Source organism: Heterocephalus glaber, unplaced genomic scaffold, assembly GCF_053883595.1.
Source record: "Heterocephalus glaber isolate CG9 unplaced genomic scaffold, H.glaber_assembly_v1.0 deba00001757, whole genome shotgun sequence".
In the NCBI taxonomy this organism is placed as follows: Eukaryota; Metazoa; Chordata; class Mammalia; order Rodentia; family Bathyergidae; genus Heterocephalus; species Heterocephalus glaber.
Genome location: NW_028258454.1, coordinates 1,448,388 through 1,476,005, shown reverse-complemented (window position 1 = coordinate 1,476,005; position 27,618 = coordinate 1,448,388). Strand labels below are relative to the sequence as shown.

Below are 27,618 nucleotides of genomic sequence, written 5' to 3'. Positions count from 1 at the left end.
ATGGTGCTCTTTAATAACCCAGGCATCTAAACTCAGACTAGGTAGCCTGGTTGGGGAGGAGAGGGGACATCTGAGCACCATCCCATGTCATGACTCTGGTGCACTGTAGGTACTAATTATAGCTAAAAAAAAATCCACAGGTAGGGCCAGGGATTTAGCTCAGTGGTTTTGCCGCCAGCTGCGCAAGCGCAAGGACCTGAGTTCAATCCCCGGTAAGAAAAAAAAAGAAGGCTATTTGTTGGGGATTTAGCTCAGTGGTTCCGGCTCCTGCCTTGCAAACACAAGGTCTGAAGTTTGGTCCCCACTACCAAAAAAAAAAAAAAGAAAGAAAGAAAGAAATCCACAGGTAGCTTCTTTGTTTGCAAAGAATCTAGAGAATTTTTCTTACTTAAAAACATGAATTCATTTAATAATTCTCATGTTGAAACTCAACCCTCTATTAATCATACTTTTCCTACATAAGCCTTCCCCTCAAATACAATTCTAGCAAAGATAGTATTCATGAGGGTACGAGGATTTATTAATTATTGCCACCAGTCAAGCATCCATGTCACTCATTCATTCTTCACTCTTCCTATCCACTCATCTAGCACTTCCCAAGCTCCTGCCACAAACAAGGCACCAAACCATGCAGCAGTGATGAGCCAAAACAGACACCACTGCTACTCTCTGAAACTTACAACACAGCTGGGGAGAGAGAAGCAAATAAACACAGCTGTGGAAATTCCAACAATGAAAGCTGCTGTGCAGGATGCAGGGTCCCACGAGAGTTGGGTGAGTAGGAGACTGCTGATTGAGTGTTGAATGAGGACAGGTTAAGCAGGCAAAGTGAGGAAGGAAGACTATTCCAGGCTAGGGGACAGCTATGTAGCAGGTCAGTGCCTGGAGGGCCACCAAGGCCAGAGTATGGAGGTGGGGTCCCTCTAGAGAGGCCTCAAGGTGCACCTTAGCTGTCTTTTGGTCTATGGGTTCATTGCTGTGTGTTGAGCACCTAAAACATTTGGTAATCAGTAAGTACAACAGAGTACATTAATGAATATGTTTTTTATTATCCAATGCTTACCAATTTGTTACCAAATTCTCTTATTCTTTCTTAATTGCTAATCCCTTTCTTACATTAATTTCTAATTAAGAGATTCACAATATGAATTATTAAGATTCTGGGAAGATTTCCCATATTATATTTTGATGACGCTAAAAATAGTAGTTTTTAGGACAAGCCACTTTTTTGGTTGGTTTTGTTTTGCTAAGGATTGAATTTAGGGCATTGTGCTTGCTCTGCAACTAAGCTACATTACCGATTCTTTTTAAAATTTTTATTTTGAGGCAGGGTCTCCTTAAGTTGCTCAGGCTGGCCTCAAACTTGAGATTTTCCTGTCCCAGCCTCCTGAGTACCTGGGATTACAGTTTCCCTAGACTACAGATTTCTATTTTCTTTATTGGTTAACCAACTGGTTTAGGGAGTGACTTTCTATGTGGATATAATTTCAAACTTACAGAAAAGTTGCAAAAATTGTAGAAAGAACTCTCAGAATTCTTAGAAGGGAAATGTTACCTGTGATGTAGTCTCAATTACTTCAAAATATATATCATTCCAATTTTAGTATATATGCTGCCAAAGTGAGCGCTTCAATATATATAACATATATATAAATATTATTATGTATATTATATATGTACAATTTTCAGAGTAAACTGAAGATACTTCTAAGTATTCCTGTACTTGTTTCCCATACTCCTACACATATACAAACACATTCTTTTACATAACTGTAGCACAGCAAAATCATGAAAAATCAGGAAATTTAACATCAATACAATATTATCTAACCTATTATCCATATTAAAACTTCATATATTATCCCAATAATGTATTTATACTTCTTTTTACAGTTGAGTATCAAATCCACAAACCCTCTCTTTAGTCCTCTTAATTTAGGACCGCCTTTGTGTTTCATGACTATGACATTTTTTGAGAGTGATAGCCAGTCCTTCCAGAGAATGGTGTTTGGTGTTTGGTGAGTTTGGTGTTTCCTTGTGATGTGGTTTAGGGTATGTATTTTTGGCAAGAATGTCACTAAGGGATGTTAGGTCTTCCTGGTGCATGTGATTAGGAGGCACACGATGCTGATGTGTCCCAGGCTTGGCACGGCTTATGTCTGGTGACTTGCTTACAGTGGTGGCTGTCAGGTTTATTTGGTAAAGTCACTATGTTCTCTTTCCTAATCATAAGTAATAATGTATGGTGTTACCTTGAGACCATGGAAAATGTCCTGTCCCTTATCAAACACTGACTAAGGGGTTTTAGCACCTATTGATTGTTTCTTACCTCCACCACTCCCATTATATTTACAGTTGTCATCCTACTGCACAACACTACTTTCCTTCAGTTTGTTTCCTGTGTCAGTTTGTTTCCTGTGTCAGTATCAACTCATGGATATTTATTGTATTCAGCAGGTTGGAATCAACTGCTGTTCAGCATTTATTTTAATGCCAAATTGTTCCAGAGTTGGTCAAAACAAAAATTCATCTAAGTTTATCCATGAGTGCTTTTGAAGTGACCTCGTGATTCTTACACATTTTTTTATTCTCTGGTGTTATAATATGTTCCACTAACTCTTGTTTAGCCTATTTTTAAATTACTTTTACCATCTTTGTATGATGTGTAAGAAAAAAACAATCCACATGTGACTACTTTGCATAGAAATCTATTTTCAAGGGGCCAGGGATGTAGCTCAGTGGCGCTGAACCTGCCTGGCAAGAGCAAGGTCCTGAGTTTGATCCTTAGTACCACACAAAAAAAACACTAAACAAAACTATTTTTCAAATGGCCTGAAGATATTTTGTACTTTATTTGAAACCATTACAGAAATGACAAACAATAATAATTTTCAAGATGCTTTTTTTGTGGGTTCAAAAAGAAAAAGATATGATTTATTTCAGGACAGTAGTCAGGTGAAACAAAAAGAATAAAGAATTTAAGACCAAGAAATCTGGATTTGCCACTGCTCCCAGGGCAGAGGAGGTGAGCCAATCCTAGCGCCCAGGAGGAGGCTCCCCAGCCAACATTCCACTGCTCCCAGGGCAGAGGAGGTACTTCGTAGAAGTTGTTGAATTTATTTCAAAAAAGATTTTTGTAATATGCTTTCTATATCCTTTTAAATTCTGTAAAATCTGTGGTAATGTCTCCTAGATCTTGATATTATAATTTTTAAAATGTATAATTGATATTGTGTAATAGGAAGTAAAGGTCTAAAGGAGCAGGGGAAGTGGGAGGGGTAAGTGAAAGGAAAAAAAGGAAAAGAAAAAATATGAGAAAAGGAAAAAAATGGAAACAGAGTCTTGGCAAATAGGGAAGGGTGGAGGGGGTGAAGGGAGGGCAGGGGAAGGGGAAAAAAATAAGAACCAAGATACTGATGTAATGGTTCAAGATCCCAATGATGAATGTAACTGTATTTTATACCTAAAATGTACCAATAAACTTAATGGGGAAAAAAAAAACAATTCTGGATGCAAGCACCCAGTCTAACTGAATAGCAGTTTTAGGGAAATTTAGAGAAAGGGTCTCAACATTTCCTGTTCTGAAAAATGGGGCTATCAGTTTGCAATATGTGATAAAGCGTTATCAAAGGTATAGCATTTCTTCTGTCAAGCATGTATAATGAGTGCCAGACTAGGTAACTTGTAAAGTTATGATAGCTGTCTTAAATTCCTTCTGAAAGTAGTTAGGAAGGGTTATAAAATGTACACAGAATCAAATAAAGGAGGAGTCATGCAAAAAAAAAAAAAAAACCCATGTCACCTATCTCCTATATTAGAAATGGGTTTTTTGTTGTTGTTATTGTCACATCTTTTTCTACCAGTACAATTGGTTCTACAGTAATGAGCTTCATCTTGGCAAATTTATGTATGCACATAACATACTTTGATCATTCTCACACCTCATTGCTCTCCTTCCCCAGCCTCCTCTCTAGTTTCATATTTTGGGGGTTTCCATGTGTATAATTTATTTTGATCATATCCATCCCCCCTGTTACCCACCCTTACACTCTCTCCCCCTTCCCCCTATTCAGAAATGGGAACTTTTATATTGTCTCTGTGTTTGACCAAGTGCCTTCCAAAATCAAACATCTTGACAGCCTGAGATTGGGTCTATAAAGAACATGCAACAGAAATAAAATCATTTAAATTTTGATTTGTTGAATATAAACTACACATTGTTAAATGAAAAGAGTAGACCTGAATATTACATCTAATCAGTTTTTTATTTGTTTGTTTTTGGTACTAGGGATCAAACTCAGGACCTTGTACTTTCCAGGCTCCAGCTGCCAAGATACATCCCCAGCCCATACATCTAATCAGTTTTAAAGAAATCAGCTCTCATTTGTTAAATTTCTCTAACCTTTTACTGGAGGTAAAGTATTATTATTATTATAAGTATTTTTGTGATGTTTTACAGTCCACAAAGCACTTTCATATGTATTCTCTTATTTAAAATTTGCTACCCTGTGAGTTAGGCAGAGCAAATATTAGTATCCCCATTTTATTAATAAGCAAACTGAAAAAAAAATAAGCAAAGTGAAACTCAGAAGCATGTCACATCCCGAGTAACTTAGAGTGCAGGGACCAGGCTCTTGTATTCCTAGCACCAGGCACCAGCTTAGAACATCACCGAGTTAAATATTTGTTAAATGAAAGGATGGATGGATGGATGGAAGGATGGATGGATGGATGGATGTCAAAAACAAGTCATTTGATTTCCAAAATCTTAGGTTTTAGAATGTGAAATAAAAACTGAGAGCCTGTGGAGGTGGTGCATACCTGTAATCCCAGCACTGTGGGAAGCTAAACCAGAGGATGGCAAGTTTAAGCCCAGCTTGGGCAATTTAGTGACTGTCTCATGATTTTAAAAATAATTCAAAAAAATTTAAAGGGGGCTGAGGATATGGCTCATTCTGAAGGCCCTGGGTTCAATTCCCAGTATGGAAAATAAATAAATATTGAGTCAACTCCACTCATGAACAGAAGCCCTACCTTAAGTCATGAACAATCTGTGAACACAAGGAAGCCAACAGATGCGCAGCACTGCTCTATTTAAATGCAGATCATTAAAACAAGAAAATGCCACTTTCTCCTATCAGATTGAGCAAAGACAAAAGGCAGTTGCTACTGTAGGAGGGAAGACAAGCAAAGGCACACGCAGTTGGGGAAATGAATCTTCCAGTGAAATCTGTTAACCTTTGGATCTTTCAAACTAATTTCGCTTTTAGAAATTGTTTCTAATGGTAGACTACCATGTGTGCCCAAAGATGCATGCATAAGAATTTCACATGCACTTTCCCTGGAGTCGCTAACAACTGAAGGCCTAAACGTTAATGATTGCTTAATCATATCCTAGTGTTGGCAATACAGAAAACTATGCAGCCTTTAAGAACAAGGCAGATCAACCAGGCGCTGATATGGACCCTCTCCAAGACGTCGGAACCCTAAAAAGCGGGGCCTGCGTAGCCGAAGACCTTGCATGCCCCTTTGCCTCTTAGGCCTGCGGGATGCAGAGGACACAAAGCCAGGGCGAGGGGACAAGGGCAAAAGCCACCTTGCGCTCGACACTCTCCACATCGCCTCTCCTCCAGGAGCAGCCCGGCCCGACCCGACGACCCGCGGCGCTGGCGGCGCCCACTCACCCTGGCCAGGCGCTAGGGAAGCCCCGAGTCTGAGCGGGACCCCGAGACAGGCGGCGACCCGAGAACAGGACGGGACCCCGAGACAGGGCGAGGCCCCTCAGCGGGCGCGCCACCGCCCGGAGCATGGCGAGGCGGGCGGGGTAGCCAGGTGGCTAGGGTGAGCAGGTGGCTGAGGCGGCCGGGCGGATCCTCCCCCGGGCGGGGCGGGATTTGGGCCCAGCCCGCCCGAGACGCCCTCAGAGCCCGCGATGGCGCCTGCCGGAGGTTCCGGACCCAAAAGGGTAAGTCCTTTCCTCCCTCCCTGCCTCCTTCCATTCCTTCTGGCCCCTGGGCTCCGGGTAGCTGGAGTTCAAGTCCCGCCTGGGTCCCGAGCTCAGCCCCGAAGGCCTTCGGGAGGCCTGGATTCGCGCTCTGAGCCTCAGTTTCCCCGTAGCCGGTTGAGTCACCTTTCCAGGGTGCTTCCTTGGTGCTTGGCACTGGGCCGAGTACTTTACACCAAGCAACTGTACAATTATCCTCGCTTTACAGGTGAGGAAACTGAGACTTAGAGAACCAGGCAACAGCTCGGGGTCGCCAGCCTAGTGCGGGCAGAGCGGGGCCCTAAAGTCCAGCCTTGGATTGGGGCGCAGGCACCCACAGACCCAGCTCCGGAGCTCGGTGCAGGCTGCAGCCAGACCTGCTTGGGCCGTGGGGCGGGCATGCGGGTCCCTCTGCCTCCTGCCCACTAGGGCTCCAGCTGCTGGCCCCTTTCCAGATCTGATCACCAGCGCCTGTGCCAGCTTTATTTCCCCAGCGGTGGGTGTGTGGGGTGGAAAGGAGTGAACACTAAACCAACTACTGTGGGCCAAACTTGGAAGGGCGGCAGTCCCAGGACCCTTCAGAGCCACCACCAGAGCCCTGTAATTCAGAATGGGCACCATTTATTTCTTAATACTAAAATGTTAGGAGAGGCCATCCCTTCATACTGAATCTGGTAATAGAAATTTAATATTTTTTAAACATTTTACAACATTTACAATATTTTTATGTTTTACTGTATATTCAAAGTTTTGTTTTATTAATGTGCAAAAAAGGCTTAGAAATTTTAGTTTTTATTCCTTAATTGGTAAATATAGTTAATTATGGAATATATTTACCACCTCTAGTGAATGTCCTTTATATATGACTAATTCAAGAGTAATATGTGGTCTGTAAGTTTGTTTAAAATTGCAGTTTTTCAATCCAAAAATTTGTTTGGAACCAGAAGAGACCTAGAATAGCAAAAGCAATTCTAGGCAACAGAGATATGGCTGGGGGTATCACAGTCCCCAACTTGAAACTATACTTCAAAGCTACTGTGACAAAAGCAGCATGGTACTGGCAAAGAAACAGACCCGAGGATCAGTGGAATAGATTAGAAGATGCAGAAACAACTCCAGACATACTCAGCCACCTTATCTTTGACAAAGGAGCCAACCACCCTCATTGGAGGAAAGATAGCCTATTTAATAAATGGTGTTGGAAAAACTGGATTTCAACCTGCCAAAGATTAAAACTAGACCCATACCTATCACCATGCACTAAATTAAGATCTAAGTGGATTAAAGACCTAAATATTAAGGCAGAAACACTAAACTTGCTGGAAGATAAGTTAGGTAGAACTCTTGAAGACATTGGCGTAAGAAAAGACTTTATGAACAAATCTCAGTAGCACGGGAGTTAGCACAAAGAATCAACAACTGGCATCTCATCTTATTAAAAAGCTTCTGCACTGCAAGAGAAACCACCAACAGAGCTAAGAGACAACCTACAATGTGGGGAAAAAATTTTAGCAGCTGTACCTCAGACAAAGGACTACCATCTAGAATATATAAAAAACTGAAAAAAATCAGACCCCCCCAAATTCAAAGACCCAATTCAAAAATGGGCATCTGAAATGAACAGATATTTCTCAGACAAAGAAGTAAAACCAGCAAATAAGCATATGAAAAAATGTTCAACATCAGTAGTCATTCGAGAGATGCAGATGAAAACAACACTGAGATTCCACCTCACCCCACAAAGAATGGCTGCTATCAGAAATCAAACAATAACAAATGCTGGTGAGGTGTGGAGAGAAAGGAACCCTTCTCCATAGTTGGTGGGAGTGCAGACTGGTGCAACCACTGTGGAAGTCAGTATGGAGATACCTCAAAGAACTAGGGCTAGAGGTCCCATTTGACCCAGGTATTCCCCTGCTGGGTATCTTCCCCAAAGAATTAAAAGAATCATACCACAGTGATATATGTGCACCCATGTTTATAGCAGCACAATTTGTAATAGCTAAAGCTTGGAAACAGCCCAAGTGCCTATCAACTGGAAACTGGATAAAGAAGATGTGGGTTTTTTTATACAATGGAGTACTACTCAGCCATAAAGAACGAGAAAGTAGAGACATTTATAGCTAAATGGATGCATATTGAGGCCATGCTCATAAGTGAAAAAAATAGGACACACATGTGTAAATACCAAATAGTTTCTCTAGTGTAAGAAACTGGCAGTGTAAATAAGAATTAAAATGATTTAAATGAATAATTGATAATTTGAAATACGAAGAAAAGGTCCAAAGGGGTAGGGCAGGTGGGAGGGGAAGGGGAAAGGAAAGAGGGGAAAGGAAAAATTATGAGAAAAGAAAAAAAATGGAAACAAAGTCTATATAAATAGGGAAGGGTGGAGGGGGTGAAGGGCGTACAGGTAATGGGGAAAAAAATTAGAACCAAGATACATCATGTACAGGTACAAGTACCCAATGATAAATGTAAATGTATTGTTTACCTAAAATGTACCAATAAAAGAATTTAAGGAAGAAAAAACAATTGCAGTTTTTAAGGAAAATGTAGAGGAGCAACAAAAAGCCAAGCAACTTCATAGCTAGAGTATATTAATCCTTCAGTTGAGTAGTTTTTGTTTTGTTTTGGTTTGGTTTGGTTTTTTGGTACCAGGGATTGAACTCGGGTCCTTGCAGTTGCACAGCAGGCAGCGAAACCACTGAGCTAAATCCCCAGCCCTAAGTTCAGTACTTTTTGACCAAGAATCAGAAGTCCAAGGGGTACATTTATTACTTTAATCTGCACTCACTGAAAAAATGTATTACCATACATGATAGCTTTATTGCAGGCTGTTATTTTCCTTTTCATTTTTTGGCTCTTCAGAAACTTAAATACTTAAGCTTGTACACGATCCTGTGTTTTGCTATCCTTTTTACTGTAAAATGTAAATATTTTAAGAAATATTTTGATTCTAAAAATGATAAAAGAATTTCTGATGTACAGAAAAGATGCCCTACAATAGGGGATGCTAAATAAATTAAGGCCTTTCACTTAATAAGTTATCAGGCAGCCGATCAAACGAGTATGAGAATAAGCAAAGTGCTCAGGAAGGAGACCCTGTCCTCAGGAAGGAGACCCATGACTGAGGGACGAAGAGTGTGAAAGTAGGGGTGTACACACAGCAAGGGAGACCATCACAGCAATACACATGACACAAGGTGTGAAATGTGGATTTCAAAAACATGTTTTGGGATATGTTCATCTGATTGTAAAAGTGAAGGAAATGAAGTTAATAAAAAGAAAAAGAAGCAAAAAACCTTGTGCTGATTTCCCTCAATTTTCTCTGATGCTATATTCATTTTTACAGTTCAGTTTTTTTAAAGATTTTTTTAAAATGACCTGTCCTTGGGCAGGTCCTTGGGAATCTCTGCTCTTGCATCACCGCTATGCCCTGTTAAGGGGCATCTGGGTTTAAGGTGTTAGTGGGGAGGAAGTAATCACCCTCTCTCCTTAGCTGACATGCACATTTTAAAAATTCATTTAATTACCACAGAGAATGCCAAACAGTTCTTTACTCCAAAAGCACAGTCCTATAGTGACTCCAGGCAGTTGGCAGGATATTTTAGACAGATTGAGTCTTCACAAGGGGAAGTTGTTCTCCTTTAAACATGAATAGATTGCCCTGAAGCCAGATTTCAAATCCAGAGCTTTTAAGTGTTGATATCTATAAAAAAAAATGGAGGCATAAATGTACCCAGAGCTCACTATCTGATGCACAGCAGGCTCACCACCACATGAGGAAAAGGATGGAAACAAATTTCAGTGCTCTGCAAAATAATTTACAGTGTTCTTTATTTTACATGCTCCTGTCTTTGTCATTCTAAAGCTGTCTTTAGCTCATAGTGGTGTACTGATTTACTGAGGTTGTAAGTATAGGAGGAAGGAGCAGTGAAAAGGTGCTTTGAATACAAATCCTAATGATTTAATCATTTTACTATCAGCTGTAGTAAAATGACAAGTTTAAAGTGTTTGACAGGGCCGGGGATTTAGCTCAGTGGCACTGCTCCTGCCTCACAAGTGCAAGGTCCTGAGATCCATCCCCAGTACTGCCAAAAAAACCCCCAAGTGTTAAAGTGTTTGACAAACATGGACATCCATATGGTAAATGAAAATGTCTCACATTTATTCAATGTCATGAAGTCATAATATGTACTTCAATTTTCTTAAAATCCTAGCTAATTTTCTGTTCAGGTGTGACTTTTTTTTCTTCAGGACCAAAATTCTAGCATGTGTGACTCATCTGAAGTTTTCAAAACAGTCTTGTCTCTTTGCTAAGCTGTTGGAATACTTTAATAAGGGTCTCCTCCTTGTGAGGTACCCAAAGATGTGGTAGGGACATAGACAAATAAGATGTGTCCCCTGTCCCCACATATCCTACAGTGAAAGTGAGGAAGCAGGCAGGTAATTAGATGCTATAAGACAGGTAGATGCACGGCCAGAATGGGTTGGAGATCATTCCAATAATCCAGTGGTGTGTGAATATGAGAACTTCATAAGAGAGACACTTGTGCAACCCGGTGGCAGATTGGACATGGGAGGTGGCAGGCTAACCTATAACGTTAATAGTGTTTGCCCCCTCCGGAATAATGTTTGCCCCCTCCGGAATTGTTTGATGAGCATTATTAAATTTGATTTTTAACTTGGTTAACACAAATGAGATGTTTATGTTTCCCACCCAGCTAGAGGTCCAGAGCCGGGCCACCTGAGGCGACTCAGGAAAGTCTTTGAGAAGCCAGGCTCCTGTCGGCAGCAGCTCCACCAGCCCTATGTGATGGGAACACAACTCCTGACCCAGGAGATGTCAGATGTGCTAAGCTTGTGGTCTCTCAACACCAAGGAATGGAATTGTGAACAAAAGGAGAAAGTTAGAAGAGTTTTACTAGAAATAAGGAGAAGAAGGGCTGGGGATTTAGCTCAGTGGCACTGTGCCTGCCTTGCAAGGGTAAGGTCCTAAGTTTGATCCCCGGTACCAGAAAGAAAAAGAAATAATAAGAAGAAGGGCTCTTGGATTTCCAGGAGAGGTCCTGAGTGGGTGGCCACTAAGGCCCTTTGGCGGGGGTAATTTATATAGCAAAGTCACAACACGGGTACAACATGAGTCAAAGTACAATAGACTTATAGGAGTCTTAGGATAGTTGCTTAGCTAATATTGATCCAACAGGAAAGCTAGTCATGTAGGCAAGCATCATTCACATTAGCTTATCTATAAATTCTAACCTAGAAAGGACAAAGATACTCCTGGACAGGGAGGGGAGGATGGATCCAGATGTTCTGGTCACCTGCCTATACTCTCTGGACCCATTCATACTTTGTGGACAGGGGTGCTAATCACAGTGTGATCTGAAGCTACTTTTTATATCTAGGGAAACTTACAAGTGACTTTCTCTAGGGCCCATCCCTCTGACTGTTAATTTCTAGCTAACTTAACTGTCTTAATATTAGCATGTGGCTTCCAGTGGCTACAAGGTGCTTGCTGTAACCCCCAAGGATTATACTGACTTCAGTTAGGAAGGAACAAACAGAAAGAAGGGAGGGAGTGGCACCGTCTGAGGAGAGCACTGATTCTGCACAGATCCTCGGTCAGCTTCCACCTGTGTCTCCTTGGCCAGTGCTCTATCACAAGACCACTCCCGGCAGCAGCAAGCCTGGGAAATGCTTTTGAGTATGTCATCTTTCCACAAAAACACACTAGCAAAGAAGAGGGAATGCATATTAGTTAGGCAACTATCAGTGTCACCACAAACATGTTGAAAAACCAAAATAATTACCAGGACATCAGCACTTTCACTATAATTTGACCCGGAGTAATTGAGAAATAAATAGGGCCTTTAAGTGACTGCTCAAAATAGGTGCCTGGATTGGCCAAGCAAGATAATATGCTCTCTCTCTCTGAAATACTATCAGACATGGCTTTAACAGAACTATGGCTCCAAGAAAATAGTGCCACATTTCATACAATTAGGAATTGCTTTTAAAAAATAGGGTGTGAGGAGAACTTAGGTGATTTTTCTTTCTCCTTTTCAGGGTATTTTGCAGCGTCTGGACCAAGGGGAGGTGGTGATTGGGGACGGCAGCTTCCTCATCACTCTGGAGAAGAGAGGCTACGTGAAGGCTGGGCTCTGGACTCCGGAAGCTGTGGTAGAGCATCCAGACGCAGGTCAGTGGCTGAGTCACCCTAGAGCATTTGTCTGACATTTTGCTTAAATCTAAATGGGAAAAAAATCAAGAAGTACTAGTGAGCATTTCTAAGGGAAGTGTCACTTGGAAAATTGCCACGATGTGGAGGCAGGACATGAGCTAGAACATATAAAAGAAATGATCGATCTCTCTCTCTGTCTGTCTGTCTGTCTGTCTCTCTCTCTCTCTCTCTCTCTGTCTCTCTCTCTCACACATACACACACACACACTCATTGCATCTTCTTATATGAGCAGTGCTAAAATACACATTTTAATACTTATAGATACTCAGGAGTTTCTTTAAAATAGTAAAAAGTGTCATTGCTCCTATTCATCTTGCCAACTGATGTGCATACTACAACAGCCTCTATAATAAGAATGATTAATGGCAGCCATCAGCCTAACCGAGCACCGACAGCCAGGTTGTGGGGTGAGAAGGCAAAGGAATAATCAGTTTCAGATCATGCTTCTGGCTGGGGGCAGGGTAAGTGTTGATGGAAGAAACTGACAAGATTGATTGGTAACATCAAATTGGAACCTTAACTCTATTCTTTTTGTGTGTTCCTGCTCTTAAAGTGGGAAAATGAAGCCAAGAATATGGAGAAACCACATACAAGCTAAGAATGGCCCTTGAGTGGCACTGATTTGATGCATATATGTGCATACCAGGCAAACCGAGGCTCCTGTCTTAGTTCTCCACTGACCAGCTGCATGACCTTACCCAAGTCCCTGGACCTCACCAAGGACACACTGTTCCATGTGTCATGTGGTGCAGGACGTGGCCAGCTGTGAGAACCAAAGAGTGAGCACACAGGCTGCCCAGGGTACCTTAAGCACAGCTGCTATTCCCACTACTCCTGCAGACAGCCAGAGTTCTGCAAGGGGCAGGACAAAAGTCTGTCTCTCTGGTGCTTTGCAGGCAGTTTTCATCCAGCCCAAGAAGACTGTGTTGTTCATTTTGGAAGAAAGTGCTGAAGTAGCAAGGATGAGGCTGTGGGATAGAGGTGAAGGTGGAGAAGAGAAAGAAAGGGATGACTTTCTGAGAGGTCCAAGACTATGTTCAGGTTACTTTTTTTCCCCCTGCCTGGTACTGGGGTTTGAACTTTGCACTGAGCAGCATCCCCAGCCTTCCACCCCTTTTTGAGACAGGGTCTCATTAAGTCACAAAATTGCCCGGGCTAGGCTAGAACTTACAATCCTCCTGCCTCGGCCTCCCTCTGTACTCGCTGTGGATGGGCCTGCTGTGGGTGCCACACTCATGCTGTCCATGAGGGCCTCCTCTTCCCACTGAGGGCTACTAACGCCCTTCACCTCTCAGGTGTGCAATAAACCTCTCCAGACCAAGAGATCAGGGGACAATGGGCCAACCAGGCCTTCATCTCTGTGTGCAGTGGCACCAGACCTCAGGCCTCAGGAGGGTGGCGGGTCTCCTCCAGACAGCACATCCTGTCCTTGAATTCCTCGGACTTCACCTGTGACCTTTTATCAGTACTGGGTTTGCAGCTGGGTCTGATTGAAAGTGATGGGGCTGAGGGAGCCGCTGCGTAGAGTAACAGCGCCTGCCATTTCTTTTTTTTATTATTATTTCTATTTTTAAAACCCCAACTATTTTGTAGTTCGTCAGCTCCACATGGAATTCTTGAGGGCGGGGTCAAATGTCATGCAGACATTCACCTTTTCTGCCAGTGAGGACAACATGGACAGCAAGGTGAGCTATCCCAGGGCTGGGAGGGGAGGGCAGCTCAGGACACACCTGATGAGCTACTGCACTGTCATGCAAAATCCACACACAGTTTGGCTAACTCATAACTCTACGTAAAGGAGCTTTTCCTGCGCTTCAGGTAGAGGAGAGGACGGGGCCAGACACAACTGGCCATCAGAAGGGCAGCGCTGTCCTTTTGGGCTGTTTTTGGAGAAAGAACACTTTGTAGATGCTCCTTTCACCTTTTCATTTCACACCATTCTCTCTGCCTTGCCTGTCTGGGCATAGAAACATACTGAAGAACACAACTCCAGCCTAGGAATGAGAAAATTTAGGTTTGACACTCAACTTCGCCACCTGTTGTCTGGGTGACTGCATAGGACAGTTCCCTGTGTTAAGTATTACGCTCTTGCTGCAGATAGCAGATAACAGCCACCCTGTGTTCATAGACCCATGGAGAGGAATGGATGAGGTGAAGGATGCAGAAGTGTATAAAATACCCTGCAAGTGCAAAGTGTTAATTGTTGTAAATGTTGATGTTCATTTGTTTGTTTAATGATCAAATGTCTAGTGGGTACTAGTAAATGTTATAGTTATAGTCTGTGGTCCATTCTCTATGCTCTGTGCGAGTCATAGACCCTATTCTGAAGAGGGCCATGCTCAAGTGTGGAGGCAAACAAACAGTTATTAAGATCTGGCATGGTAAGTGCACTATAATCGAAATATAAAGCCACACATCTATTATAGGTTTTTCCCAACTCTGCCAGCCTTCTTGTATTGCAGTTTAAATGAGTAACTTTGTTATCTATTGTATTTCATATTTAGAATGCCAGGCTTACTGTCTTGACTTGTGCTTTCTCACCTCAGTGGGAAGAGGTAAATGCTGCTGCTTGTGATCTGGCCAGGGAAGTGGCTGGCAAAGGTGATGCTTTGGTAGCAGGGGGAGTCTGCCAGTCATCGATGTACAAGTACCACAGGGATGAAGCTAGAATTAAAAAACTTTTCCGACTACAGCTAGAGGTTTTCGCCAGGAAAAACGTGGACTTCCTGATCGCGGAGGTAAGCCCAGTGTTGGAGGAGCAGGATCCAGCCTATTTTGATGAGTCTACCTGCAAAGCCTTCAACTTTTGTCAGGGTATTGGCCGGCCTCGTGTGCTCGTGTCCTGCTCATGTGCATGGTCAGAGGCACATGTCAGTGTATCTATTGCAGGTCAGCTAACACACTCCTACTTGTAGCCTGCTATCTCCATGAGGTCAAGGGACAGACTCAGGGAAGCCTGAAATACCCTTCATTCTCTAAGGTCTGGGTGGTTGCAGTGGCTGACTCCAGGGCCCCAACAAGAAGGCCAACAAGAGGAAGTGAACAGGGGCTCAAGCATCCTCCTCCCCTGAGAAAGAGGCCATGCTAGAAGGTGCTGGGGAGGTGGGCTGGACACAGTGAGGAAGTTACAGGCAGTACTCAACTGCTTTACAACTCCTTGAATTTAGTACTCAACATATTTTGATACAAAAATTTTGTCCCAGTACTCACCTTGCAAGCTCAAACTTGTGGATGTCAATTGCCTTGTGTCTCCTCACCACCTTTCCTGCCAAAATGGCTTGTTTGGTACTTGTTGCTTTCAGCACTTTCACTGTGCCTCACAGAATCAATTAATGGCGAGCAACAAGGTACTACTGTATTTGGCTGCTCTGGCTCATCCAGGCCCCACCAGTAAGACTCAGTACTGGGTAGTACCCTTCTTTTCCTCGGTTCATAGCTCTGCTTTTCCTCTAGCTAGAACATATGACTGACATTTGAAGAAAGGATTGGTATGTATCAGTCATTGATTGCACAGGCCTTAGAACATTCTCTTCCTTCATTCTTAGAACATTCTCCACCTCCAAAGCCAAAGCTCTCACTCCTCATTTGCCAACACAGCCGCTGCTGCCTGGCTCAACCCCTCAGCCCCATCTTTACCCTGAATCAGAAGAGAGTAGCCCAGCTGGTATTTCCCCTCTTGTCCCCACTCACTTCAGGGCAAATCCAGCCTCATCGGCCTCCCCAAGGTCCAAGGCTGCCGCCCCAGTGGACCCACAGAGAGTTGATCACAGAGACCACCCAGTCTGCTGCCCATCATGTTCTCCAGATTGGAGGACACAGCTTTGCTGGTTCAGGAACCTCTTTTGTGATTCTCCCTGTCATTCCTCATGCACTGCTTCTGCCAAATTTGTTTCTAAATCAAGAAGGAAGAAACAGAGATTGCTGCCAGCTTTTCTCTACTGGCCTTGAAGTCAACTTTTGGATTGGGGTACTGCAGAAAATTCCTCAGAACACTCTGTAGCCCATGTGAGCTCATCAGGCCAGGTGTCCTGGCCACTGCTGGCAAGGCCCACTCAACTCTGCACTCAGTCTTCTCCTGGGAAAACATATTTCCCTTCCCATCTTATGGAGCACTTAGGAATAGCTAGCTAGAGGTGAATGTACATAAAAGTGCTTTCAAACATAACACATGACAAACTACTCATTGTTTTTCTGATTACCCTAGTTACATAAAAAAGGAGCCCAAGGGGAAAAAAATAAGAACCAAGATACTCATGTAATGGTACAAGATCCCAATGATGAATGTAACTGTATTTTATACCTAAAATGTACCAATAAATTTAATGGGAAAAAAAAGGAGCCCAAAATTTATAAACTAAATTTTCAGTCCTTCAAAGTTGTGATTTCAAATATGCAAATATTTTAAAAATCTATGTGATTTTTACTAACAGTTATTATTTCACTAATGATGATCCCTGAATGAAAATCTATATATTATTGCAGAAAGAATTAAAATATTTACTCAGAAAGCTATCCTTTCATTAGAGTGCTGGAGACACGTTTCTTAGCAGGTTTTATCACCTGTACAGAGTTGTTTTTATGACTGCTTTGCAACATGTATGCTCTACCATTCTACTTTCTACTTTCGACTGGGACCAGTAGAAAAAGTGACATCTCTCTTAGTATTTTGAGCACGTGGAAGAAGCTGTGTGGGCTGTGGAAGTCCTAAAAGAACTGAGCAAGCCGGTGGCCGTGACCATGTGCATCGGCCCAGAAGGAGACATGCATGGGGTGACACCCGGAGGGTGTGCTGTGCAGCTGGCAAAAGCAGGTAGGTAATTTAGACCCATGGCATGAGGGGAGGTTCAGTGACTGTTTATTGGCCTTAATGATGTTTGCTTAATATTGTGAGATCAGTGAAAGAATAGAAAGAGAGTTAAAGAATTAACTGGAATCAATTATCTTTATCTATAAATCTTGGGGTAGCTAATGTCTCAGATAGCTTCTAACTTTTACAAAGAGAATAAACAGAGAGAGGATGAAATGTAAAAATCTGTCTCTCTGTCCAGGGGCTGACATCATTGGTGTGAACTGCAGATTTGGGCCCAGAACCAGCTTGCAGACGCTGCTCCTCATGAAGCAGGGCCTGAGGGCAGCGGGGCTGAGCCCCCACCTGATGGTACAGCCCCTGGGCTTCCACACGCCCGACTGTGGCAAAGGGGGCTTCGTGGACCTCCCAGAATATCCCTTTGGTGAGCACCAGCACAGAGAGAGAACCCTGTGTTTCTTGTGACAAAATGCAAATGGCTATGATAAACTACGGTACAGTTTTATAACATGACACTGCATAAGACAAAAGCATTCAGTGTTAACCAAACATGAGTTATCTGAATGCATAAAGTTGATAGTTCTTTAATTGGAAAGAATGTACTTAAAGATGGGGACAGTAATAGAAATGCTATAACTATCATATCACAGGACTGGAGCCCAGAGTAGCAACCAGATGGGATATTCAAAAATATGCCAGAGAGGCCTACAACCTAGGGGTCCGGTACATCGGCGGGTGCTGTGGGTTCGAGCCCTATCACATCAGGGCGATTTCGGAGGAGCTGGCGCCAGAAAGGGGATTTTTGCCACCTGCTTCAGAAAAACATGAAAGCTGGGGAAGTGCTCTCAATATGCACACCAAACCCTGGATTAGAGCAAGGTAGGAATTTTTAAACCAACATTTTAATTACTTTTATTTAATCTCATTACCATGTATATGGTAATGAAAATTTAAAAAGTATGGAAGTGGGTAAAATAAAAATAAGTCACCCCCTTCTGACACCAATCTCTTTCCCATTTTATTTTCATTTTATTTAGTCTCTTCAGGCTGCTATCACAAAATGCCATAAACTGGGTGCCTTATAAACAACAGAAATTTATTTCTTAAATTTCTGAAGGCTAGAAGTCCAAGGCAAGGTGCTGGCAGATGTGGTATTCTGGCCACTTTCTTGTATATAGTGACTTCTTACTGGGTCCTCTCATGGTGGAAGGGGCAAGGCTAGCTCTCTGGAGTCTTTTTCATGAAGGGAATTAATCCTATTCATGAGGGCTCTACCTCGTGATTTAATGACCTCTCAAAGACTCTACCTCCTCATTTAACCACACTGGTTTCAAAATATGAACTGGGGGCAGGATGGGGGGATGCACATTCAGATCACAACACAAAGGTGGCCTAATGGAAGCCTTGTACCTCTACTCCCTGTCTTCAATTTTAAGCATTAATTACTGATAATCCTTTATAAACGCTGAGGAATTTTAAATCACATACTCTTCCCTCTCTCCCCTTATTCTGCTTTTCCCAAATGTGATTCATTAAATATTTATTTCTTCTCTTAGTTATCTTTTTAAGTTAAAACATATATTTAGGTCTTCTAAGCTTCATTTATAGGTTGATTCTAAAAATGTAAAGCCAATGAATAACATTCACAATGTTATTATAATTTTCATACTAAACAGCAGCTCTCACGAAATAGAAGTCGGAACTCAAATTTAGGTTTGTCTCCCTCTCTCCCTTTCAATCTGCTCCGTGGGTGAGTTTCTTCTTTTGCCCTGTCTGAAAACACTGGCTTGCCCAGGACTTCCCCAAATATTCTCAGGCTACAGAAAGTCCTGTAATCATTTCACTCAGCAGACACAGCCTCAATACCATGTACTATCAGAACTCAGAATGGGTTTTCAAACTTAACACTTTTTTTGTCCCGCAGAAACCTCCCCTGCCACCCTCCACCCCCTCATCCCCTGCCAGGAAGCCAGAGAGGGCAGCACGGTCCTGTCCCCTCTCTGCCTCCTCTTCCAACCCTTCCTTCCCATCTTGCTAGCCACAGCTTGGAGAAGGTGGGTGGTGTGGAAAGGTAGGTGACTGGCCCCTCAACAGAGACTGCCTTATTGGGCCTGGCAGGTCTCCACAAGAGGGGCTTCAGGGCCTTCTGGGGGAAACGTGGGCCTATTTTCTCCTGCCACACGCATTGTTCTGTGAATGCTGCTTCCTCTCCAGACTCCAGCTTTTTCAGCAGGCCACTCCAAATATACCTTATTTTGGGGTTCACACTCCTTCCTGCTGATTCTCTTGGGCCACATTTTATTTATTCATTTATTTTACTAGACAGAGATTGAACCCAGGGCCTTCACACTGAGCTGCATCCCCCAGCCCTTTTTTATTTATTATTTTGAGACAGAGTCTCACTAAGTTACCTGGGCTGAGTTTGAATTTGATTGCAGTCCTACCTCTGCCTCCCAGGGAGCTGGGTCACAGCCATGCCCTGGCACACCCAGCTGCAGGCCCGATTTTAGTGAGGTCCAGACTGGTCTCTCCTGCTTAGCAGGCTCACAGTGGCTTCTGTCCTTCCTTCAAGTAAACTGAAAATGTGGTCTGACCTCAACCGGACAGCATCCTCTTTGGTAATAAGCAAAGTAAAAGGGCCATTGTTCTCTTGTCTATATGTCAAGTCAGTCTCCTGTTCTGAGAGACCTACTTTGAAATTTGTCTATTTTACAGCTCCCTTTGATACCTGTTATCTATTATAGCTTGGTACTTCCTATAGAACTTCCTGTCTAATACTTGTTTCTTGAGTGATTTTCTAAGCATCCACTGCAGAACAAAATAGTGTGTCTGAGACAATGGAAGAGGAAAAATAATCCTGTTTTGCAAAACTTACACCACTTGCAGGAAAATGTTCCAAGCATTCAGTTCAAATGGATTTTCTTCCCTTACACTTCAGCCAGTGTGCAGATCTGCGCTGTATTTCAATTTGCTGCATACTGAGACTGACTTGGGACTTGTAAAACATTTGGTTTCCTAGGAATTTCTAATTAACTGCTTTTTCATTGTTGAAAGAACTAGGTCTTCACCTTTCCCAAGCTCTTCCATTTCCTAAATTATACTATTTGTTATAGTCAATAATTTTATCATTGAAGAAGTGGTTCTTAAGCCCCCTGAATTACTGTTCTGTTACGGCTCACTGTGTATCTCATACATGTTCTCACTATGTATATTTTGTATATTAAATCTGTCAATACAGTGCCATCTCTTGTCCATTTTCTAGAGACCAGATACAAACTCTGCATCTCCTATTTGCTGCTGTTAAGTATGCAATCCTATTTTACTTTTTTATTCATTTTACTGAGAATTGGAATGGTCTTCATTTTTTTTTCCCATTAAGTTTATTGGTACATTTTAGGTATACAATACAGTTACATTCGTCATTGGGATCTTGTACCATTACATGAGTCTCTTGGTTCTGATTTTTTTTCCCCATTCCCCTGCCCTCCCTTCACCCCCTCCACCCTTGCCTATTTGCAAAGACTTTGTTTCCATTCTTTTCCTTTTCTCATATTTTTTCTGTTCCCTTTTTTCCTTTCCCCTACCCCTCCCACTTGCCCTGCTCCTATAGACCTTTTCTTCCTATTACACAATGTCAATTATACATTTTTAAAATTATAATATCAAGATCTAGGAGACATTACCACAGATTTTAAAATTTAAAATTTAAATAGAATTTAAAAGGATATAGAAAGCATATTACAAAAATCTGTTTTGAAATAAATTTGACAACTTCTAAGAAGTACCTTGGAAGACAAATTAATGAAACTAACTCTGGAGGAAATATAAAATTTGAATAGCACCTATTAAAGAGAGTATATTCCTAGCTTGAAAACCTACCTATATGACAACAGCAGGCTCATATACATTTTAACTGATAAATTATATCAAACCATTAAATCAGAATAAAGAAGGAACACTTCTGCCCTCATTTTAGGAAACCAACATTGTGCTAATCCTAAAACTGGATAAAGATAATAGAAGAAAAAAGTATGAATATAGATAGAAATTTGTTTAACAAAACAAACTCTTAGAAGTCAGATCTGGCAGTATGTAGAAAGTGGTTTTATTATAGGGATTGCAGTGTTGGTTCAGCATGGGAAGATCCATCCCCAAAAGTCATCATTTTAACAGAGGAAAGGAAAAAGCCATATCATTCTGTCACTAGTTGGAGAAAAAAGATTGGACTAAATTCTACGGCTGTTCATGGTAAAAGCTATCAGGAGACTAGAAGTAGAACAGAACCTTCTCAACAGATTAAAGACATGTACTCCATACTTCCAGCGAGAACGCCTTATATGAATGGAGAAGATACAATGCTTTCTCCTTAAGGTGGGGAACAAGGGCAGATATGCTTACTCTTTATCTGTCCATTAAACTTTGAAACCCAGGCCTAACCAAAATAGCCTGGCAATAAAATGACACAACTAGGATAGGATTGGCAAGGTAGAAGCAAAATCTTTATATGTAGATGAAATGATCATCTACAGAGAAAATGCTAAGAAATCTCTAGGAGCCCCTAGAACTTGTATTTGAATTTAGCAGGATTAGAAAACACAAGGTACATATAAAAATTCAGGTCTGTGTATACTTGCTATAAATGAAGAATTGGATATTGAAATTTAAAAGTTATGTATGAGTACAAAGGACCTAGAAAAGTTAAAGAAAGAAAAAAAAAGGACAAAAAACAGTGTTGGAAGAAGTTTAGTACCTAATTTTAAGACTTCTTCTAAAGCTACAGTAATCAAGGCAGTGTTGATGTAAGGAAAGACATATAGATCATTGGAATAAAACAGGGAAACTAGAAATAGAACCACACATATATGGTCCACTGAGTTTTGATGCATAGATATTTGTGATTGTCATCTCTTCCTCTTGGATTCTTCCCTTTACAAGGATGTAGTGTCCTTCTTCATCTCTCTTAATCAGTGTTGGTTTGAAATCTACTTGATCTGCAAAGAGGATAGCTACTCCTGCTGTTTTTCAGGTTCCTGTCACATGGAGTATTGTTTTCCAACCTTTAACTTTCAGTCTATGAGTTTCCTTTTGAATTACATGTGTTTCTTGTATGCAGCATATTGTTGGATTTTGCTTCTTGACCCATTCTGCCAGTCTATTTCTTTTCATTGGTGAATTGAGACCATTAACATTGATGGTTATAACTGAAATGTATTGACTTGTCATTGCCATGACTTTTTCTTTTTGTTGGGTTCTCCCCCTTTCCATTTAATTTCTTGTCATGCCAGATGGGCTCATTCTGCTTTGCTTCCTGGGATTGTGATCCTCAATGTCTGTTCCTAGGATATTGTGTAAAATTCTTTGGAGTGCTGGTTTGGTATTCACGAAATTCCTAAGGTGCTCTTTGTCATGAAAGTATCTTATTTCTCCATCCATTTTGAAAGATAGTTTTGCAGGGTACAGCAATCTGGGTTGGAGGCTGTTTTCTTTTAGGGCTTAGAATATGTCACTCCAAGCTCTTCTTGCCTTGATGGTTTGTGTTGAGAAGTCTGCTGTGATTCTGATGGGCTTTCCTTTGTATGTGATTTGTTTCTTTTCTCTAACTGCTTGGAGAACTTTGTTCTTCTGTTGAGTTTCTGGAATCTTAACAATTATATGCCTATGTGTAGATTTTTTTTGATCAAGGCTATTTGGAGTCCTATATGCCTCACTTACCTGTATGTCAAGCTCTCTTCCCCTGCTTGGGAAGTTTTCTGCCATTATTTCTGTGAAGAGATTTTTTTATGTCATCTGCACTCTCTCGTGTTTCTTCATTGACTCCAATCAGTCTTATGTTATTCTTCTTTGCATCATCTAGCAGCTGCTGGATTGATTTCTCATGTTCCCGTATAATTTGGAAGCAATTTTTCTTTTCCTGGTCACTAATTGCAGTCTTATCTTCTCTATCTGAAATTCTGTCCTCACATTGGCTCCTTCTGCTGTGTAGACTTTCAGTGGAGCTTTTCATGTCCTGGAAATCTATTTGCATCTGTTTTATGGATTGCATTTGTTTCTTATGTTGGGATTCCATCATGTTCCTGAGCTCCTCTCTAGATTTATTAATCATGTCTTGCACTAGGGGCACAGTTTCTCCTGTTATCTGAGAAATTATTTCTGATTTCATTTTTTCCAGATCCCCTTTTGTTGCCAGTTCAGTGGGTCCAGGTGGTTGAGTATCAGAGTGTTCCATCTCATTTCCCTTTGGGGTTGCTGTAGGTGATCTGGAAGTCTGGTTTTGAGACTTATTTATGTGTTTTCTCATTTCGACAGTGGTGGGGGGGGGGGTGCTGTTGGCGCCTGCACAGATTACCTCCTCTGAGCTGGGAAAGGTGGGACAGGGGCCGGGAGCAGCGGTAGGGATGGTGGCCCAAAAGCCCTTTCCTGTGGGCTGGGAGCAGTGGGAGGGATGGTGGCCGGGAAGCCCCTTCCTCTGGTCCAGGAACAGTGGGATGGTGGCTCAGAAGCCCCTACCTCTGGGCCAGGAGCAGTGAGAGGGATGGTGGCCCAGAAGCCCCTTCCTCTGAGCCAGGAGCAGTGGGACGGCGGCTCAGAAGCCCCTACCTCTGGGCCGGGAGCAGCAGGACTCAGTACCGTGGTCTGGTAGTCCGATGTCCTCTGCGTCTTTGTAGTGTGGAACCAGGTGGCTGCCTGTCTGCAGCGGGCTGATTTGGCGTGTTCCTGGTCTTCATTTTTGAACTAGAATAACTTTCCTAATGTAAATTTGTTTCGTTTGTAAAACTAGGCAAGATATCATTCAGCCAAACCTTTCTTCTGGAAGATATGAATATTTATCAGAGAAAATGGTTTTTATTTAAATCATATTTTAAAAACTATACTAAATGTAAATATAATTAAAAGATGAGGAAAGCATACTTTGACAATGAGTAAAATAGCTGAAATAAGTGAAAATTGGCTTATTTTAATTATCATCTCCTAGGGATCCTTCAAATTAATTAGTCATTAAATTAAAACATGCTGGGCATGGTAGTGCACACCTGTAATCCTAGCATTTTGAGGCAGGAGGATAAAAAATTCAAGCCCAGCCTGGGCAACCTAGTTACTTAGCAAGACCCTTTCTTAAAACAAAATATAAAGGTGGAAGGGCTGGGGGGTTTAGCTCAGTGGTTCCAGCGCCTGCCTCACAAGCACAAGGTCCTGAGTTTGATCCGTGGTACCAAAAAAAAAAAAAATATATATATATATATATATATATATAAAGGTGGGGGGAGGATGTAGTTCAGTGTGAAAGCCTTGGGTCAACCCCTAGAACTGCAAAGAAGAAAAACAAACAAAAATACATTCTCTGTAGAATAAAACGTGACATCCTTGCACCCTGAATTCCCAGTCCTTCCAATGTTTGCCAAATTTATGATTTCACAGAAACCTGTATAAACTGCAGATTTCTGACATTTTATCATCCAAAAATATTAGTCTCTTCATTGTTTCATCAGTCAAGTGGGAAGAACTATAAAAACATATCGTACTGCTTTCTTTGTAAAAAACAAAGAACAAATGCTAAGAAAGTAATTTGTATGTTGATGAATTAATTATATGTTGTCTCATTACATTAAAAACTGTTCATTTACTTCTCATTGTGTTAAAATATTGACTATAGTTAGGATTCTGCTAGAAATTTCAGAATGAATGTAATTCATAAAAAATATGTAAAACTGAAATCACTGTCCTTCCGACAGGTAATGTGAAATTGAATGATTGTAAGAAGATAGAAATGTAAGTGAGGCCCGGCATTCATGAATATGCCAGTAGTGTCTGCAGGTTGAAAAAGTTCCATTTAGCTTCGTCATCTACCAAATACATGTGTGTGTGAATATACACATACATTTACACATGTGTATATATGTGTGTGTGTGATCCACATATATAGGTATAGACCTCAAACTGTATGTGTATGCACATGGACATGCATATATTTACATTTATGACACTGGACTTGTAAGTACAGATCTTTTAGTTAATTAATGATATATATTTTTAAACACAGGGCTAGAAGGGAATATTGGGAGAATCTGCTGCCAGCTTCGGGCAGACCTTTCTGTCCTTCACTATCAAGGCCAGATGTCTAAGGAGCAGCAAAAGAAAATACTGAAATAGCAGAACTTCACAGTCCCTAAGCCTCATGTGGAGCCGGTCCTCATCTTTGTCTTCATCTCAGCCCTGAGCGGCCAGGGTCTGAATCCTTGACTCCTCCTGGGCTTGTGCTAATAGTTGGGCAGCGCAGGATGTAGCAGGAGAGGCAGAGGACTGAGCCCCTTGTCCCCAAGTACTCATGATCACCAGTGCTCTGCTGTGTTCTTCTGAAGACCATCAAGAACAACCAGGCTTGACATTTTAAAATAATCAGAAGCCCCAGAAAGCGAGCGTAGTGATAACTCAGGTGCCTAAGCTAGGTGCTTGGGAAGAGGGGCGACACTCAAAAGAAAACAGTGGGTTGCATCCTTCACTGATTTGTGTAAGCGCTTCAAGGCAGCCCTGAAAGAAAGAGTGCGAAACACATTTTGAGCAACCATGGCATTATTGACATCAGGGTATAACCTCCCAAAGTGAGTACTTTCACAGATAATTTCTACTTTAAGGTACTGTTAGTTCCTTATTTTTAAATTGTGTCTAGATAATCACAAATAACTAGATTTTAAACCATCTAAGGAAAGGACCATGTTCTGTGCTTCTTCTGTTTCTCTTTATTTGGCATTAGGTTAGACATAATCACAGACACTCAATGAAATATGTTGATTATGTAAAATAAATAAAAATAAAAGTTTTAGAAGATTTTTTTTAAAAGTCAGAGTTCAAATGCATCTTGGTCTTGATACTTTCTTGCCTTAGGTTTGTGTTCAGTACCATGTGCCCATTTCTCTTTTGTTAACAAAAATGGATCAGCTTGTGATAATTAATAAAATTAAAAATAATTTACCTTTTATAGTGCCTGAATATTTAAATTTTGTGTATGTTCTTTGGAATGATCATAATAAGGATTTGTTACTTATTGTCACAGGCCTTGTCCTGTGGGGGAGACAGTGAGGCAGTGTTTGTAACACATTGGGGACAGGTGGGGAGGTCTAGTGAGGCTCACCAGCTCTCCCAGGTTGCACCGTGGCTAAGTGTGGGATTAGTACCTTGCACCTTGAGCCCACATGGTCTGGCTCAGGAATCTGTGTTCTCAATCATTATACTTCCCCATCTTTGTCATGCATACAGATGTTACTTTTATCAGAATCAATCCAAATATTTTTGTTGCAGAGGTATGTATTTTATTTTTAAGTGACATACAATAATTATACAAAGTTGTATAATTATACAACTGTTCTTAGACAACTGTATACATTATACACGGTATAACAGAGTTAGCATTTCCATCTCCTTATACACTTTTTTTGTGTGTGTGCTCGGAAGCTTCTAATTTCTCTCTTCTAGTTCTGCATGAGATACATATTAAATTACCTGGGCATGATGGCTCAAACTTGTAATCCTAGCACACAGGAGGCTGAGGCAGGAGGATTGGCACGAGCTCAAGGCCAGCTTGGGCTACATAGCAAGACCCTGTCTCAAAAAGCCAAGAGAGAGAGAGAGAGGAGAGATAATAAAATGTTGAGTTTAAGGTATTTTTATCAACTTTTCTTAATACGAATCAATCATTAAATTCTGATGTTTGTTTCTGTGATGTTGACAACTAGAACTCATTTAAATGTTAGTGTTTTACCCATGATATACAATCACATTTGATGAAAATTAAAAAGTGAATCATTTGCCATAATTTCAAGGCCTTCAGGGTTCTTGCAAGTGAACCAAACCACTGATGAGGTACCAATATATCTTTGCCAGCAGCTCCAACCAGGACCATCCAGTCTCTCTTTGCACCCTCTCAAAATCACTTATTTCTTTTAAAAATACTTCTCATTCTTGGAAAGTTATTCCATAACTTAACCAGATATCTATTCCATGGAGTCTATGAAAGTTCTGACAGGCATCTAGTTGCTTACAAGAAGCCTGGACTTACAGGTCATCAGTATTTGCTAGAATAAGAATACAAGGACTGGCAAGACTTGGGTGGTTACAATGGAGAACTTCAGTCTTCACAATCCAGTAGGTGATTTTTCAAATGTTCACATGACAATGTACAATGAAAAAAACTTTGGATCTAAGGTTCCAGTATTGATGTATTAGGAATTGTTGTTGATTTAAAGGAGATAGGATATAGAGTAAAGACACAGTCTAGTGTACAGATTTGAGTATGGGTGGCCTAAGAGAATCCTGACTTCACAGAACAGTATGTTCTTCATAAAGGCCTTTATGCCAGTTCTGAGAACTAGGGACGGGAACCCATATGTTTGAATTTCTTCACTGGCCCAAGGAGACAAAATCAGATTCATTTGCTTTTGGAACCACAGTTTCAAAGTCAAAGTTCTGAAAAGCCAACAAGTCGATGATTCATTTTCTACCAAGTCTTTCAGAGTTTTAGAAGGCAGCTGGCTTGCATACCACAGAGACATTTTTCTGGTAACCAGTATGCGTTGAAAGAAGGCCAC

At 41.4% G+C, this 27,618-nt stretch overlaps 2 protein-coding genes across 11 annotated transcripts in view; one reads left to right on the top strand and one right to left on the bottom strand.

Annotated features, from left to right (window-relative positions):
- Window positions 1-5,822, bottom strand: part of Dmgdh (dimethylglycine dehydrogenase) — a 70,370-nt gene extending 64,548 nt beyond the window's left edge. For 4 of the 7 annotated variants that reach the window (XR_002391052.2, XM_004870206.4, XM_013067595.3 and 1 more), the window contains exon 1: window positions 5,685-5,818. Coding sequence is in view for 3 of the 7 variants with exons in the window: in XM_004870206.4 (XP_004870263.1) it covers window positions 5,685-5,809 (125 nt within the window). In the remaining 4 variants the exon portion in view is untranslated. Of the gene's footprint in view, window positions 1-5,684 lie in introns of all 7 variants that reach the window. The other 3 variants (XM_021248575.2, XM_087201172.1, XM_087201171.1) reach the window with 2 other exon arrangements.
- On the top strand, window positions 718-26,010 carry LOC101720782 (S-methylmethionine--homocysteine S-methyltransferase BHMT2). Of its 4 annotated transcripts, XM_013067596.2 has the most exons (9): window positions 718-774; window positions 4,289-4,414; window positions 12,056-12,188; window positions 13,825-13,916; window positions 14,778-14,969; window positions 16,894-17,041; window positions 17,280-17,462; window positions 17,689-17,917; window positions 25,077-26,010. In XM_013067596.2, the coding sequence occupies exons 1-9, from the start codon at window positions 733-735 to the stop codon at window positions 25,156-25,158; spliced, it is 1,227 nt and encodes a 408-aa protein (XP_012923050.2). In that variant the 5' UTR covers window positions 718-732; the 3' UTR covers window positions 25,159-26,010. The 4 variants fall into 4 exon arrangements, with proteins under 4 accessions (XP_012923050.2, XP_004870259.2, XP_087057312.1 ...); XM_004870202.4 differs by lacking the exons at window positions 718-774; window positions 4,289-4,414 and adding an exon at window positions 5,828-5,965; XM_087201186.1 differs by lacking the exons at window positions 718-774; window positions 4,289-4,414; window positions 17,280-17,462 and adding an exon at window positions 5,828-5,965.
- Window positions 26,011-27,618: the final 1,608 nt, after the last annotated feature.

Excerpts from the sequence above, each read along its gene's own strand:
- LOC101720782 (XM_013067596.2), top strand. The coding sequence starts at position 733 with ATGAAAGCTGCTGTGCAGGATGCAGGGTCCCACGAGAGTTGG. Across the intron at positions 4,415-12,055 it reads TCTCTAACCTTTTACTGGAG|GGTATTTTGCAGCGTCTGGA; the intron begins GTAAAGTATTAT and ends TCTCCTTTTCAG. Across the intron at positions 13,917-14,777 it reads AGGACAACATGGACAGCAAG|TGGGAAGAGGTAAATGCTGC; the intron begins GTGAGCTATCCC and ends TTCTCACCTCAG.